The sequence below is a fragment of the Oncorhynchus clarkii genome, chromosome 20, assembly GCF_045791955.1.
Source record: "Oncorhynchus clarkii lewisi isolate Uvic-CL-2024 chromosome 20, UVic_Ocla_1.0, whole genome shotgun sequence".
Classification (NCBI taxonomy): Eukaryota; Metazoa; Chordata; class Actinopteri; order Salmoniformes; family Salmonidae; genus Oncorhynchus; species Oncorhynchus clarkii.
In genome coordinates this window covers 1,921,961-1,934,552 of record NC_092166.1, presented here as the reverse complement: position 1 = coordinate 1,934,552, position 12,592 = coordinate 1,921,961, and the positions used below count along the sequence as shown (strand labels likewise).

At 45.3% G+C, this 12,592-nt stretch overlaps 1 protein-coding gene across 2 annotated transcripts; it reads left to right on the top strand.

Annotated features, from left to right (window-relative positions):
- The first annotated feature begins 948 nt into the window (after window positions 1–948).
- LOC139375772 (zinc finger protein ZFMSA12A-like) lies at window positions 949–12,592 on the top strand. Of its 2 annotated transcripts, none has more exons than XM_071117606.1 (9): window positions 949–1,078; window positions 2,970–3,172; window positions 6,979–7,071; window positions 7,280–7,375; window positions 8,769–8,879; window positions 9,865–9,988; window positions 10,290–11,025; window positions 11,319–11,436; window positions 11,617–12,592. In XM_071117606.1, the coding sequence occupies exons 1-9, from the start codon at window positions 1,075–1,077 to the stop codon at window positions 12,199–12,201; spliced, it is 2,070 nt and encodes a 689-aa protein (XP_070973707.1). In that variant the 5' UTR covers window positions 949–1,074; the 3' UTR covers window positions 12,202–12,592. The 2 variants fall into 2 exon arrangements, with proteins under 2 accessions (XP_070973707.1, XP_070973706.1); XM_071117605.1 differs by having other exon boundaries at window positions 955–1,078; window positions 2,967–3,172.

Sequence of the window (12,592 nt, the reverse complement as noted above, 5' to 3'; positions counted from 1 at the left end):
CAACTCCCTGACCACTGCCTGACCACTCCCTGACAACTCCCTGACCACTCCCTGACCACTCCCTGACCACTTCCTGACAACTCCCTGACCACTCCCTGACCTAACCCTGCTACCTGCCCCCTTCTCCCCCTGACCACTCCCTGACCTAACCCTACTGCCTCCTCCCTTCTTCCCCTGACCACTCCCTGACCTAACCCTGCTACCTGCCCCCTTCTCCCCCTGACCACTCCCTGACCTAACCCTGCTGCCTGCCCCCTCCAGTCCCTCCACCAAAACCAGACCTCTGGGACCTAGGCCAGCAGCACTCCGTATTATTCAGAGCCCCATGAAATGACACCATATATAGATTCTACAAACTCCACTTTTACATTGGCACAAATAATATTTATTTTCTCTATAATCCAACATGTAATACATATACAATGATTTGCATTGGGGGAATTTATTTGACCTTGGAACATGTTTTAAATCCCACATTTAACGCAAATGTCACTTAAAAAATGAACAAATAGTTATCATTGTTAATGTTTAGACAATTATTTTTCATACATTATGAATAAATACAGGTTAATTACACGTTTCTACTATTACGTGAGGGACTTTTATTTGAAAATCAGATATTCCGTGAACTGGAAGTACTTTTTTAGTGTTTCTGACGAGACGCTGAGCTAGAACGGACCCATAGAGAAGGATAGAGACTCTAGTGGCCTATAAGTCTATTTTAGCACAGGAAGCGCCGTTGAGGGCTTTCACCATGCTTCCGTCATCCATTTTTTAAGTAGTCAACCGGGTGGGTATTCCTCTGGGTTGTAGCCTCAGTGGGGCTGCCCATGTTGTCACGGACTCTATAATGTCACAGATATAAAGATAAGACTTCTATCTATCTCTATGCACGAACGATTCCGGAAGTTCAGTTTCCGGAAGTACATTTGCGTCTCTTTCATAACCAACAAAGAAAACGCCAAAAATGGTGTTCTTGTGCTAACTAGCATTTTAAAAACATAAATAAATACAACGCTAATTTCATTTAGTCTTTATAACAATCCGAAGCGTTAAGTTGCTTTGAGGTGCAACATGGGTATGTATTAGCTAAAGTCGTATATTTTGTTTTGTAGCTTAGCCGTTATGCTTCTATATCTAGTTAGTTTTATCTTGTTTCGGCCCTCCATTGCTGTTTTATCTAAAATGTAGCTTAGCCCACATCAAATGGTCCTCTTCACATGTTTAATACGGGCCCTTCCCGACCATACAGGGAGAATGAAAGTAGCGGAACAATAGGAAAGTAACACGTAATGCATACACAGTGAATGACAACGTGTCTATCTAGTTGCACTAGTAACCCGTTTTATATTAACAGTGGCAGACAACTGTATTTTTAAGTGACACCGTGTTTGTTAGTGGCTTTGATCTTCCGGTTACGCAAAGGTGTTGTTCTGAAAAGGCATGTAGTTAATTAGCAGTCCACTCTGTCTTCAGTAAAAATGGTTTTGTTTGAACTATTTCTCGCTGATATGAAAGATGAAGGTCCTTTATGCGTCCAACATCGTAACGTGTGTTGTTCATGGACCCAAAGGTGCTATTTATACCGTTTCCCAGATGTTCTGCTGCAGAAAATCCAAAGTTGGCAAGCCATTTATAAATTATCTTAATTCTCCTCTCCCCTTTTCTTTCAAATCACATTTTATTGGTTGAATACACATTTATCAAATGTTATTGTGGGTGTAGCGAAATGCTTGTGTTCCTGGCTCCAACAGTGCAGTAATATCTAACAATGCACACACCTAAGATAATGGAATAAAAACAATATTTGGATTAGCTCTGTCTGTGATGTATGTGGCTAGACTAATATATCTGAAGAATACATGGATAAAATAGTGTATATGTTATATAGTGTGTATAGATATAGAGCGATATAAAGATAGTGATGTAGATATATCTCAATCATTGAATGATGATGGGGGGGGGGGGGCGGCCTGTCAGGACTCAGGGCCCCAAGCTTAGTGATGAGCTTGGAGGGAACAATGAACAGCATTCTTGCGTAGGTATTCCTTTTGTCCAGGTGGGAAAGGGTATTGTGGAGTGGGATTGAGATTGCATCCTCTTGGCTCTGTTGGGGCGGTATGCAAATTAGAGTGGGTCTAGTGGTTCCGGGATGTTGATGTGAGCCATGACCAGGCTGCATGCGAGCATGGAAGACATTTAGCTTGTCTGGTAGGCTCGCGTCAATGGGTTTCCCTTTTGTAGTCCGTAATAGTTTGCAAGCCCTGCCGTAATAGGATTCCACCTTGTTCCTATATTGTCATTTTGCCTGTTTGATGGCCCTGAGAAGGTCGTAGCGGGACTTGTTCGTGTCCTCAGCCATAGCGCCAGGGTACACTACAATAGTCCGGTAGTCCTTTAGTGCACACCTGGGGGTGTTAATCCAGGGGAAGCAGTTAACTGGGGACTGAGGTGGTTAGCTGGGGACTGAGGTGGTTAGCTGGGGACTGAGGTGGTTAGCTGGGGACTGAGGTGGTTAGCTGGGGACTGAGGTGGTTAGCTGGGGACTGAGGTGGTTAGCTGGGGACTGAGGTGGTTAGCTGGGGACTGAGGTGGTTAGCTGGGGACTGAGGTGGTTAGCTGGGGACTGAGGTGGTTAGCTGGGGACTGAGGTGGTTAGCTCGTCAGCACTATCAAAGCAGTCCTGTAGTCTCTTCGGAGGAACATTTCACTATGGTGTAAAGGGGTGCTTCTGCTTGTAAAAATGAAGCAGGAGTCATAGCGCCAGGGTACACAACAATAGCAGGAGTCATAGCGCCAGGGTACACAACAATAGCAGGAGTCAAAGCATCATGATCTGATTTGCAGAAAGGGGGATGAGGCCTTTTGCTTATTTAGACAATTAACTATGCCTCAACCTCCCCTCTCCTCTCCACTCCTCCTCCTCCCTCTCTCCTCCTCCCCTCCCCTCTCCTCTCTCCTCCTAGCAGAAACCCCCTTTCCTCTGCCCTCCCTGGGCCTGCTGGTCCCTCCTCTCCGGATGATGTCAGCAGTTATGTGGCAGGTGGTGCGCCAGGGCAACACAAAGCATTATGGGAAGCTGGAGGAGTTTGTGTCCATGGTAACGGAGGTGGTTCCAGAACTCCTGTCCAACAGACAGAGGTGGCTGCTCATCCTGGCTCTCAGAGGACGGGTAAGAGATTCCCAATCAATCTCAAGGATTTTTCTGCTGTTGAAATCCTTAGGCGTCCAAACAGTGTAAAAAAATAAATGTATATATATTCAATGCATTCAGAAAGTATTCAGACCCCTTGACTTTTTCTACATTTTGTTACGTTACATCCTATTCTAAAATTGATCAAATGTAAAATGTCTGCAAATGTATAATTAAAAATACAGATACCTTATTTACATAAGTATTCAGACCCTTTGCTATGAGACTTGAAGTTGAGCTCAGGTGCATCCTGTTTCCATTGATCATCCTTGATGTTTCTACAACTTGGAGTCCAACTGTGGTAAGTTCAATTGATTTGGCATGATTTGGAAAGGCACACACCTGTCTATATAAGGTCCCACAGTTTACACTGTATGTCAGAGCAAAAAACAAGTCATGAGGTTGAAGGAATTGCCTGTAGAGCTCCGAGACAAGATTGTGGGGAAGGATACCAACAAAATGTCTGCAGCATTGAAGGTCCTCAAGAACACATTGGCCTCATCGTTCTTAAATGGAAGAAGTTTGGTACCACCAAGACTCTTCCTAGAGCTGGCTGCCCTGCCAAACTGATAAAATCGGGGAAGAAGGGCCTTGGTCAGGGAGGTGACCAAGAACTTGATGGTCACTCTGTGGCGATGGGCGAACCTTCCAGAAGGTCGACCATCTCTGCAACACTCCGCCAATCAGGCATTTATGGTAGAGTGACCAAACGGAAGCCACTCCTCAGTAAAAGGCACATGACAGCCCAGTTGGAGTTTGCCAGAAAGAACCTAAAGGACTCTCAGACCATGAGAAACAAGATTCTCTAGTCTGATGAAACCAAGATTGAACTCTTTGGCCTGAATGCAAAGCATCACGTCTGGAGAAAACCTGGCACCATCCCTACAGTGAAGCATGGTGGTGGCAGCATCATGCTGTGGGGATGTATTTCAGCAGCAGGGACTGGGAGACTAGTCAGGATGGAGGGAAAGATGAACAGAGCAAAGTACAGAGATCCTTGATGAAAACCTGCTCCAAAACGCTCAGGACCTCAGACTGAGGTGAAGGTTCACCTTCCAACAGGACAACGACCTTAAGCGCACAGCCAAGACAACGCAGGAGTGGCTTCGGAACAAGTCTCTGAGTGGCCCAGCAAGAGCCCGGACTTGAACCCGATCAAACATCTCTGGAAAAACCTGAAAATAGCTGTACAGCGACACTCCCCATCCAACCTGACAGAGCTTGAGAGGATCTGCAGAGGGAGAAACTCCCCAAATACAGGTGTGCCATGCTTGTAGCGTCATACCCAAGAAGACTCAAGGCTGTAATCGCTGCCAAAGGTGCTTCAACAAAGTACTAAGTAAAGGGTCTGAATACTTGTGAAAATTTGAAATTTCAGTTTAATACATTTGCCCAAATTCCTAAAAACCTGTTTTTCTTTGTCATTATTGTGTATTGTGTTTTTTTTGTTTTGTAAATAAATTTAATCCATTGTGAATAAGGCTGTAACATAACAAAGTGGGAAAAGTCCAGGGGTCTGAATACTTTCCGATTGCCCTGAATATATATTTCAAAATTAATTGTTGGGTTGGAAAAACTATTTCAGTGTTAACTTAAACGACAAAAGCCCAGATATGAATAATTAAGGATAGTCCCTTCAACAGGACAGTTGTAAATCATTCAGTCCGTTATGTCAAGATTCAGATTTTAGAGAAAAAACTAAATGTCGGTACATATAAGCATCTTATATCGGCTGAAAGCTTAAATTCTTGTTAATTTAACTGCACTGTCCAATTTACAGTAGCTATTACTGCGGAAAAAAATGCCATGCTATTGTTTGAGGAGAGCTCCTAGCAACAACTTTTTTTCACCGAGATAGGTTTGATAAATTCACCTCTGAAGGTGAAATGTGTTGTTTCTCATGGTCTGATATCTTGCTCTGATTTATCATCTAAAGGGTCCCAGAGATAACATGAAGTGTCATTTTGTTAGATGAAAAAGGATTTTATATCGTAAAAAGGTCCAAATAGCATGCACAATCGATTTTTGTTTTCCACTTGTTGAATTTGCAAAGAGAGGAATCTGAAAATCTCACCCTAAATGTTGTTTCAACCAGTCAAATCACGTTCATATTTATTCTTCAGAGATCCTAGAATGTAACCAGACTTCACTATATCATTAGGGGTGTAGTGTATCCTATAGGACACCATATCAGAGATCCTAGAAGGTAACCAGACTTCACTATATCATTAGGGGTGTAGTGTATCCTATAGGACACCATATCAGAGATCCTAGAAGGTAACCAGACTTCACTATATCATTAGGGGTGTAGTATATCCTATAGGACACCATATCAGAGATCCTAGAAGGTAACCAGACTTCACTATATCATTAGGGGTGTAGTGTATCCTATAGGACACCATATCAGAGATCCTAGAACGTAACCAGACTTCACTACATCATTAGGGGTGTAGTATATCCTATAGGACACCATATCAGAGATCCTAGAACGTAACCAGACTTCACTATATCATTAGGGGTGTAGTGTATCCTATAGGACACCATATCAGAGATCCTAGAACGTAACCAGACTTCACTACATCATTAGGGGTGTAGTATATCCTATAGGACACCATATCAGAGATCCTAGAATGTAACCAGACTTCACTATATCATTAGGGGGGTAGTATATCCTATAGGACACCATATTTGGTCAGAGAGCGACACCATGGCCCTCTGATCACTTGAACGACTGTCTTTTATCAAAGAAACACCAGTCGGGGTCAAACTAAGCTAGCTAGATAGCCAATGAGCTGGGCTTTACGGGAGTATCGGAAACCATGTATATGTCGTCAAATGTAGCTACTAACCTTGTACGACAGCATGCCTTTTCATTTTGGACAGAAATTATAAGGATATTCAGAGTTATGAAAACTGGTTGTTTTGTAAATGTTGAACTTCTAATATGGCTACTAATACTGGAAAAGCTAAATCAAAGTCCAAGTATACAGATTTGACGATATTCTTGCCAAAAAATGTAATATGAATGCTTCACGATTTGCCCAAATGTACCTGGGAACTTCACACTGAAAGTCAACTGGTTCACTCATACTTCAAGTTATCCATCTGAAACTTTGCGCACACACTGCTGCCATCTTGTGGACACCAACGGAATTACAACCAGAGTGATGGCTAGAACCTTTCTCTTGCATTTCAAAGATGGTGGTAGAAAAAGACCGTTTGGTTTTTTTTCCCCTGTATTTTCTTCTCCCAGATCTATTGTTATATTCTCCTACATTCAATTGACATTTCAAACTTCAAAGCGTTTCCTTTCAAGTGGTACCAAGAATGTGCATATCCTTGCTTCAGGGCCTGAGCTACAGGCAGTTAAGCTTTAATTAATTTAAGCTCGACTTTGGGATCCTTAGTGGTAATTTCTACGACAACATTAAATGTCTGTTTCGGTGTTCATATGACCGACCCTATGTCAGACCAAACCTCAAATGCTAATGGGGAGTTAAAACTGCTTGTTGTCAGAGAGGAAGAAGTGATCTTTCATCTAGACTTTTGTTGTTGTGAGTGTCGGGGGGGGGGGGGGGGGGGGGGGGGGGGGGGGGGGGGGGGGGGCTGGCGTCTGTGTGGGAAGGTGCACACAGCACAGGAGGGGAGGGGCTTGGTGTCTGTGATTGGAGGCTGCAGATGGTTGAATGCAGGTGGTAACTGGCTGGGTCTCGGGTGGTAACTGGCTGGGTCTCGGGTGGTAACTGGCTGGGTCTCGGGTGGTAACTGGCTGGGTCTCTTCTCAGGTGACTCTGGAACTGATCCGATCTGGACATCCTGATGACCTCGAGGCTGTTCAAACACACCTGAATAGAATCACAGCATCTGGTCTGAAACAGGTGAGTGTCTAATCAACTGGGGAGATATTCTGACAAGCCCATTCTCTTGAACAGTAAGGGGCAGTTGAAACAAGTCCTGGACTAAAAAGCACTTTCAAAGATCATTCTCTATTTGTTTGCTTTTTTTAGTCCAGGACTAGGCTGTCTCCAGGAAACCAACACTGTGTCCAGCTGGTGATGTTTGTCTGGATCCTTTTATGTGTTGCAGTCAAACGATGCAGCGATTGAATTTGCTGAAGCCAACTTCCTGAAGCTGATCCAGAGCCTAGTGGAAGACCCAGATAGGAGCGAACACTTCTTCAAGGTAAGATAGAGCCTAGTGGAAGACCCAGATAGGAGCGAACACTTCTTCAAGGTAAGATAGAGCCTAGTGGAAGACCCAGATAGGAGCGAACACTTCTTCAAGGTATGATAGAGCCTAGTGGAAGACCCAGATAGGAGCGAACACTTCTTCAAGGTATGATAGAGCCTAGTGGAAGACCCAGATAGGAGGGAACACTTCTTCAAGGTAAGATAGAGCCTAGTGGAAGACCCAGATAGGAGCGAACACTTCTTCAAGGTAAGATAGAGCCTAGTGGAAGACCCAGATAGGAGCGAACACTTCTTCAAGGTATGATAGAGCCTAGTGGAAGACCCAGATAGGAGCGAACACTTCTTCAAGGTATGATAGAGCCTAGTGGAAGACCCAGATAGGAGGGAACACTTCTTCAAGGTAAGATAGAGCCTAGTGGAAGACCCAGATAGGAGCGAACACTTCTTCAAGGTAAGATAGAGCCTAGTGGAAGACCCAGATAGGAGGGAACACTTCTTCGAGGTATGATAGAGCCTAGTGGAAGACCCAGATAGGAGGGAACACTTCTTCAAGGTAAGATAGAGCCTAGTGGAAGACCCAGATAGGAGCGAACACTTCTTCAAGGTAAGATAGAGCCTAGTGGAAGACCCAGATAGGAGGGAACACTTCTCCAAGGTAAGACAGAGCCTAGTGGAAGACCCAGATAGGAGCGAACACTTCTTCAAGGTAAGATAGAGCCTAGTGGAAGACCCAGATAGGAGCGAACACTTCTTCAAGGTAAGATAGAGCCTAGTGGAAGACCCAGATAGGAGCGAACACTTCTCCAAGGTATGATAGAGCCTAGTGGAAGACCCAGATAGGAGCGAACACTTCTTCAAGGTAAGACAGAGCCTAGTGGAAGACCCAGATAGGAGGGAACACTTCTTCAAGGTAAGATAGAGCCTAGTGGAAGACCCAGATAGGAGGGAACACTTCTCCAAGGTAAGATAGAGCCTAGTGGAAGACCCAGATAGGAGGGAACACAGGGCTCCTAACCTCCATGATGGACTTCTCAGATCATGAAGCTCCATGTTGGTGTTTTAATCTCAAGGCAGGATGCCGTTTTAAAGTATTGGAACAGTGATCAGACTCCCTTCACTATGGTTGTTGGGTTTCCCCTCTGGGATCTTTCAAGTTTCATCTCTAAGTCCCTAACTTTGACTCTGTCTGTCAGGTGGTGTTCCCTGTGGAGTATGGTCCTAACTTTGACTCTGTCTGTCAGGTGGTGTTCCCTGTGGAGTATGGTCCTAACTTTGACTCTGTCTGTCAGGTGGTGTTCCCTGTGGAGTATGGTCCTAACTTTGACTCTGTCTGTCAGGTGGTGTTCCCTGTGGAGTATGGTCCTAACTTTGACTCTGTCTGTCAGGTGGTGTTCCCTGTGGAGTATGGTCCTAACTTTGACTCATCGCTGCAAACTCTGGTGTGCCACTTCCTGTCTAGGCTGGAGGAGCTGCTGCCGGTCCCAGACTTCAAACAGGTACACCGTTGGACAGCACTGCTACAGGGTCTGAATACCCGTCCGTACTTGTGTTGTAAATGGCAGGCATTTTAGGTATGAGAAAATGTACATCCTATCAAACTTTCTAAAACGGAGTATGGTTTAAATGGCATACTCATTTCAGCTCTTCATCCAGTAGAATTCACTACGGAGGAACAGTCTTCAACGGCTGATAAGGGGAAGTGCTGTACCAAAATGAACCAATGCATTAGATCACGAGTTCTCAGGGGGAGGAGCCTAGTATAATGATATTCTCAGGAGGCGGGGCCTAGAATGTGGCTCTTCTCAGGAGGCGGGGCCTAGAATGTGGCTCTTCTCAGGAGGCGGGGCCTAGAATGTTATTTGTTGCTTACTGCATTTATTTTTACTAAACAGTCTATTCTAAGTAGTATGATTAGTATACAGTAAGTAGTAGGCCAGGCAGATTTTGGACACGGCCGGTGACACTGAGTAACCCCAGGTCCATTGTTGCCCATCTTACACTAGTCTGGTGTCAGATGAGTCGAGATAAAATGATTATACAGGGTTGGGACAAAACATGGTTATTTAGAATAAACTGGGTGGTTCACGCCCTGAATGCTGATTGGCTGACAGCTGTGGTATATCAGACCTTAGGCCACATATTTTTACGTTGGTAACCAGTTTATAAATAGCAATAAGGCACCTCGGGGGTTTGGTATATGGCCAATATACCACGGCTAAGGGCTGTGTCCAGACACTCAGCTTGGCGTCGCGCATAAGAACAGTCCTTAGCCGTGGTATATTGGCCATATACCACGCCCCCTCGGGCCTTACTGCTTACATGGCAATTCACTGGTGTAGGTAGAATAACAATTGTAAAACTAGTACAGCTGTATTTCATCGTAATATTAGTTTCATTTACAAGCATTTCGCTAAACCCGCAATAACATCTGCTAAACATGTGTATGTGACCAATACAATGTGATTGATCTTCTTTGTTCAGACTGCGTTGTTGATTAGTGCTGCCCCCTCTGTTCTGGAGGACTACATGCGCTGTGTCTCTCACGGAGAGGACCTGAAGTCTCTGCTACAGAACCAACACTGCCCCGGGAAGCTGCCCAAGAGCGGTAAGCCTCTGTCTGCGTTTCCCATGGCAACCTATTCCCTTTATAATGCTCTACTGTTGACCAGACTCCTGGGGCTTCCGGTTAAAAGTAGTGCACTATATAGGGTCGTAGCAGTGCACTATATAGGGTCGTAGCAGTGCACTATATAGGGTCGTAGCAGTGCACTATCTAGTGAATAGGTGTCATTTGGGATGCATATTCTGTCTGACTGTAGATGGCGTTCTATAGCATTATTTCACTAACCTATAGACGACTCACCTTTCCTATCTTCTTTCCTTTGGTTCTGCTTGTCACTGTTCAGTTCCCTCGAGGACAGAGGACCGTCTCCTCGTCTCGTTATCCTTCCCTCCATCACTGAGACTGGCCAATGCCTCGTGCCACAGCGCCCGCGACAGCCCGCCCTCGGAGATCAGAGACGACCAGGGGGTTATGACTGACAGTTTGTCTGGCCAATGGGCCGAGTTAAAAACAAGTGTGGATAAAAATAATGGAACAGATTCAGTAGAAACCCAAGGATCTGAAGGAGAGGATCACCTGAAGGAGAGACCGAGGTCTGAGGAAGGAAGAGAAGCAGTCGTCTCGGAGCACCAATACTCCCTGAGCAGCAGTACAGCTGAACACGCCCCATCAGCCTCCTCCGGTGTGTCATCGGAGCAGCCGCGGCAGCGCGTGGCCCACAAGTGTCCCCAGTGCGGCCGTTGTTTCATCTACCGCTATGAGATGCTGGAGCACCAGAGACTCCACACAGGGGAGAACCCTTACAAGTGTTCCCAGTGTGGTAAGACCTTCAGAAGGTCCTCGGAGATGTCCACCCACCGCCGAACGCAGTGCTCCAACGCTGCCTATGTCTGTATTAAATGTGGAAGCAGTTTTGGGTCGGTCAGGGAGCGGGTCAGGCACCGGTGTTGTAGACGGGCCAGCGGTTTGGGTCAGGCGGGCCAGTTTGAGTGTCCACAGTGTGGGAAGATCTTCAAGTGGCACAACTCGCTAAAGAAACACCTGGTAACCCACTCCGCTGACAAGGTCTTCAACTGCAGGTATATTATACTGATACCCTGTTGCTGTATGTGTCCCAAATGGGACCCTGTATAGTGCACTAGTTTTGACTAGGGTGCCATTTGGGATACCTGTCTGTGATTCATGATTGTTGAGTACACAACATTAAATGTTTTTCAATCACTTGTACAGTCCCCCTGCCCTATAAGGTGAACAGTCAATAACTACATCCCAAACTACACCCTACTCAGGGCACTAGGTTTGACCAGAGCCCTATATCTATCTATAAATGAATTATAGGGAATAGACTGTGTGCTAACCTATGTATTGCCAGGTACTGTGGGGAGGGACCATTCCCGGGCGTGGCGGAGCTGAGGGCCCACCAGAAGGCCCACGGTGCAGAAGACAAACCCTACAAGTGTAAACAGTGTGGAAAGGGCTTCAGCTCCCAGGTGTTGTTTTTGTATTGATTGTTCTGTATTGATTGTTCTGTATTGATTGTTCTGTGCATTTTATTCTCACCAGAGGTTGACACATTTCCAAGACAAGGAAAAAGCTGTGTGTATTGTTAACCTAAAATGGCTAAGACAAATCATTATATTTTAAATGTCTAATAAAATTATTTTGTTTAGGTCTGGCAAAATAACCACGAGCAACGTCACTCCCAAGAGAGGTCCAAGATCTGCCCCAGCTGTGGAAAGGCCTTCCGGTGCAAAGGAGACCTGAAGCTCCACATGCGGACTCACACCGGCGAGAGGCCGTACCAGTGTACCTACTGCGCCAAGCGGTTCTCTGTGAACGGAAACCTGACGATACACATCAGGACTCACACGGGGGAGAAACCTTTCCTCTGCTCTGACTGTGGCAAGGCCTTCTGCTCCGCAGGAGAGCTGCAGATCCACAGGAGAACACACACTGGGGAGAGACCGTACAAATGCACCGTCTGCGAGAAAGGCTTCACCATGGCCAGTAAGGTCACGCTTCACATGCGGGTACATACAGGAGTACGACCCTACATCTGCCACGAGTGTGGTAAGGCGTTCTCTCGCGGTGCGGAGTTGAAGAAACATGTTCTGAACCACACTGGGGTGAGACCGTACCCCTGCCATCTCTGTTCCAAGACCTACACCTGTCTAAATCACCTGAAGAGACATTTAAAGACTCACTCTGCCTCCCAGTCGTTGGATGTGAGCAGTGGATCGACTGTAGTAGAATGACCACTTGCAGAGGAAATGCGTATTGTGAATATAAAATGTTATTTTCTAATGACTGCTCGAAAGGAGCGATAGTTGGAAGTCGACCTGAGTGCAATATACTTCTTTGTTAATATCGGGACTGCTTATATTTTTATTTTTTAGAGGAAGTGGAATGTTTATTTTCTGCTGTAGAGTTGAGTCTGGGAACAAGGTCGTGTTTGTCTTCAGTTGAGGCTCATCTAAATATCACCGTGCTTTCAGCTTGTTGAAATTTCAGCTGATAAAGTTGAAAACTTATTAGCATGTATGTAAACTATCAAAGTCAGAACTATAATTTGTGGTCCCTCCCAACCATCTAGTTATGAGGGTGTGTGAATACATTTTCTGCACATTAAAAACACTTAAATCATTT

What these genes read in the sequence shown, in the direction of transcription:
- LOC139375772 (XM_071117605.1), top strand. An exon ending in TCCTGGCTCTCAGAGGACGG is followed by an intron (nt 3,173 to 6,978) that starts GTAAGAGATTCC and finishes GTCTCTTCTCAG; the next exon opens with GTGACTCTGGAACTGATCCG. An exon ending in CAGCATCTGGTCTGAAACAG is followed by an intron (nt 7,072 to 7,279) that starts GTGAGTGTCTAA and finishes TATGTGTTGCAG; the next exon opens with TCAAACGATGCAGCGATTGA.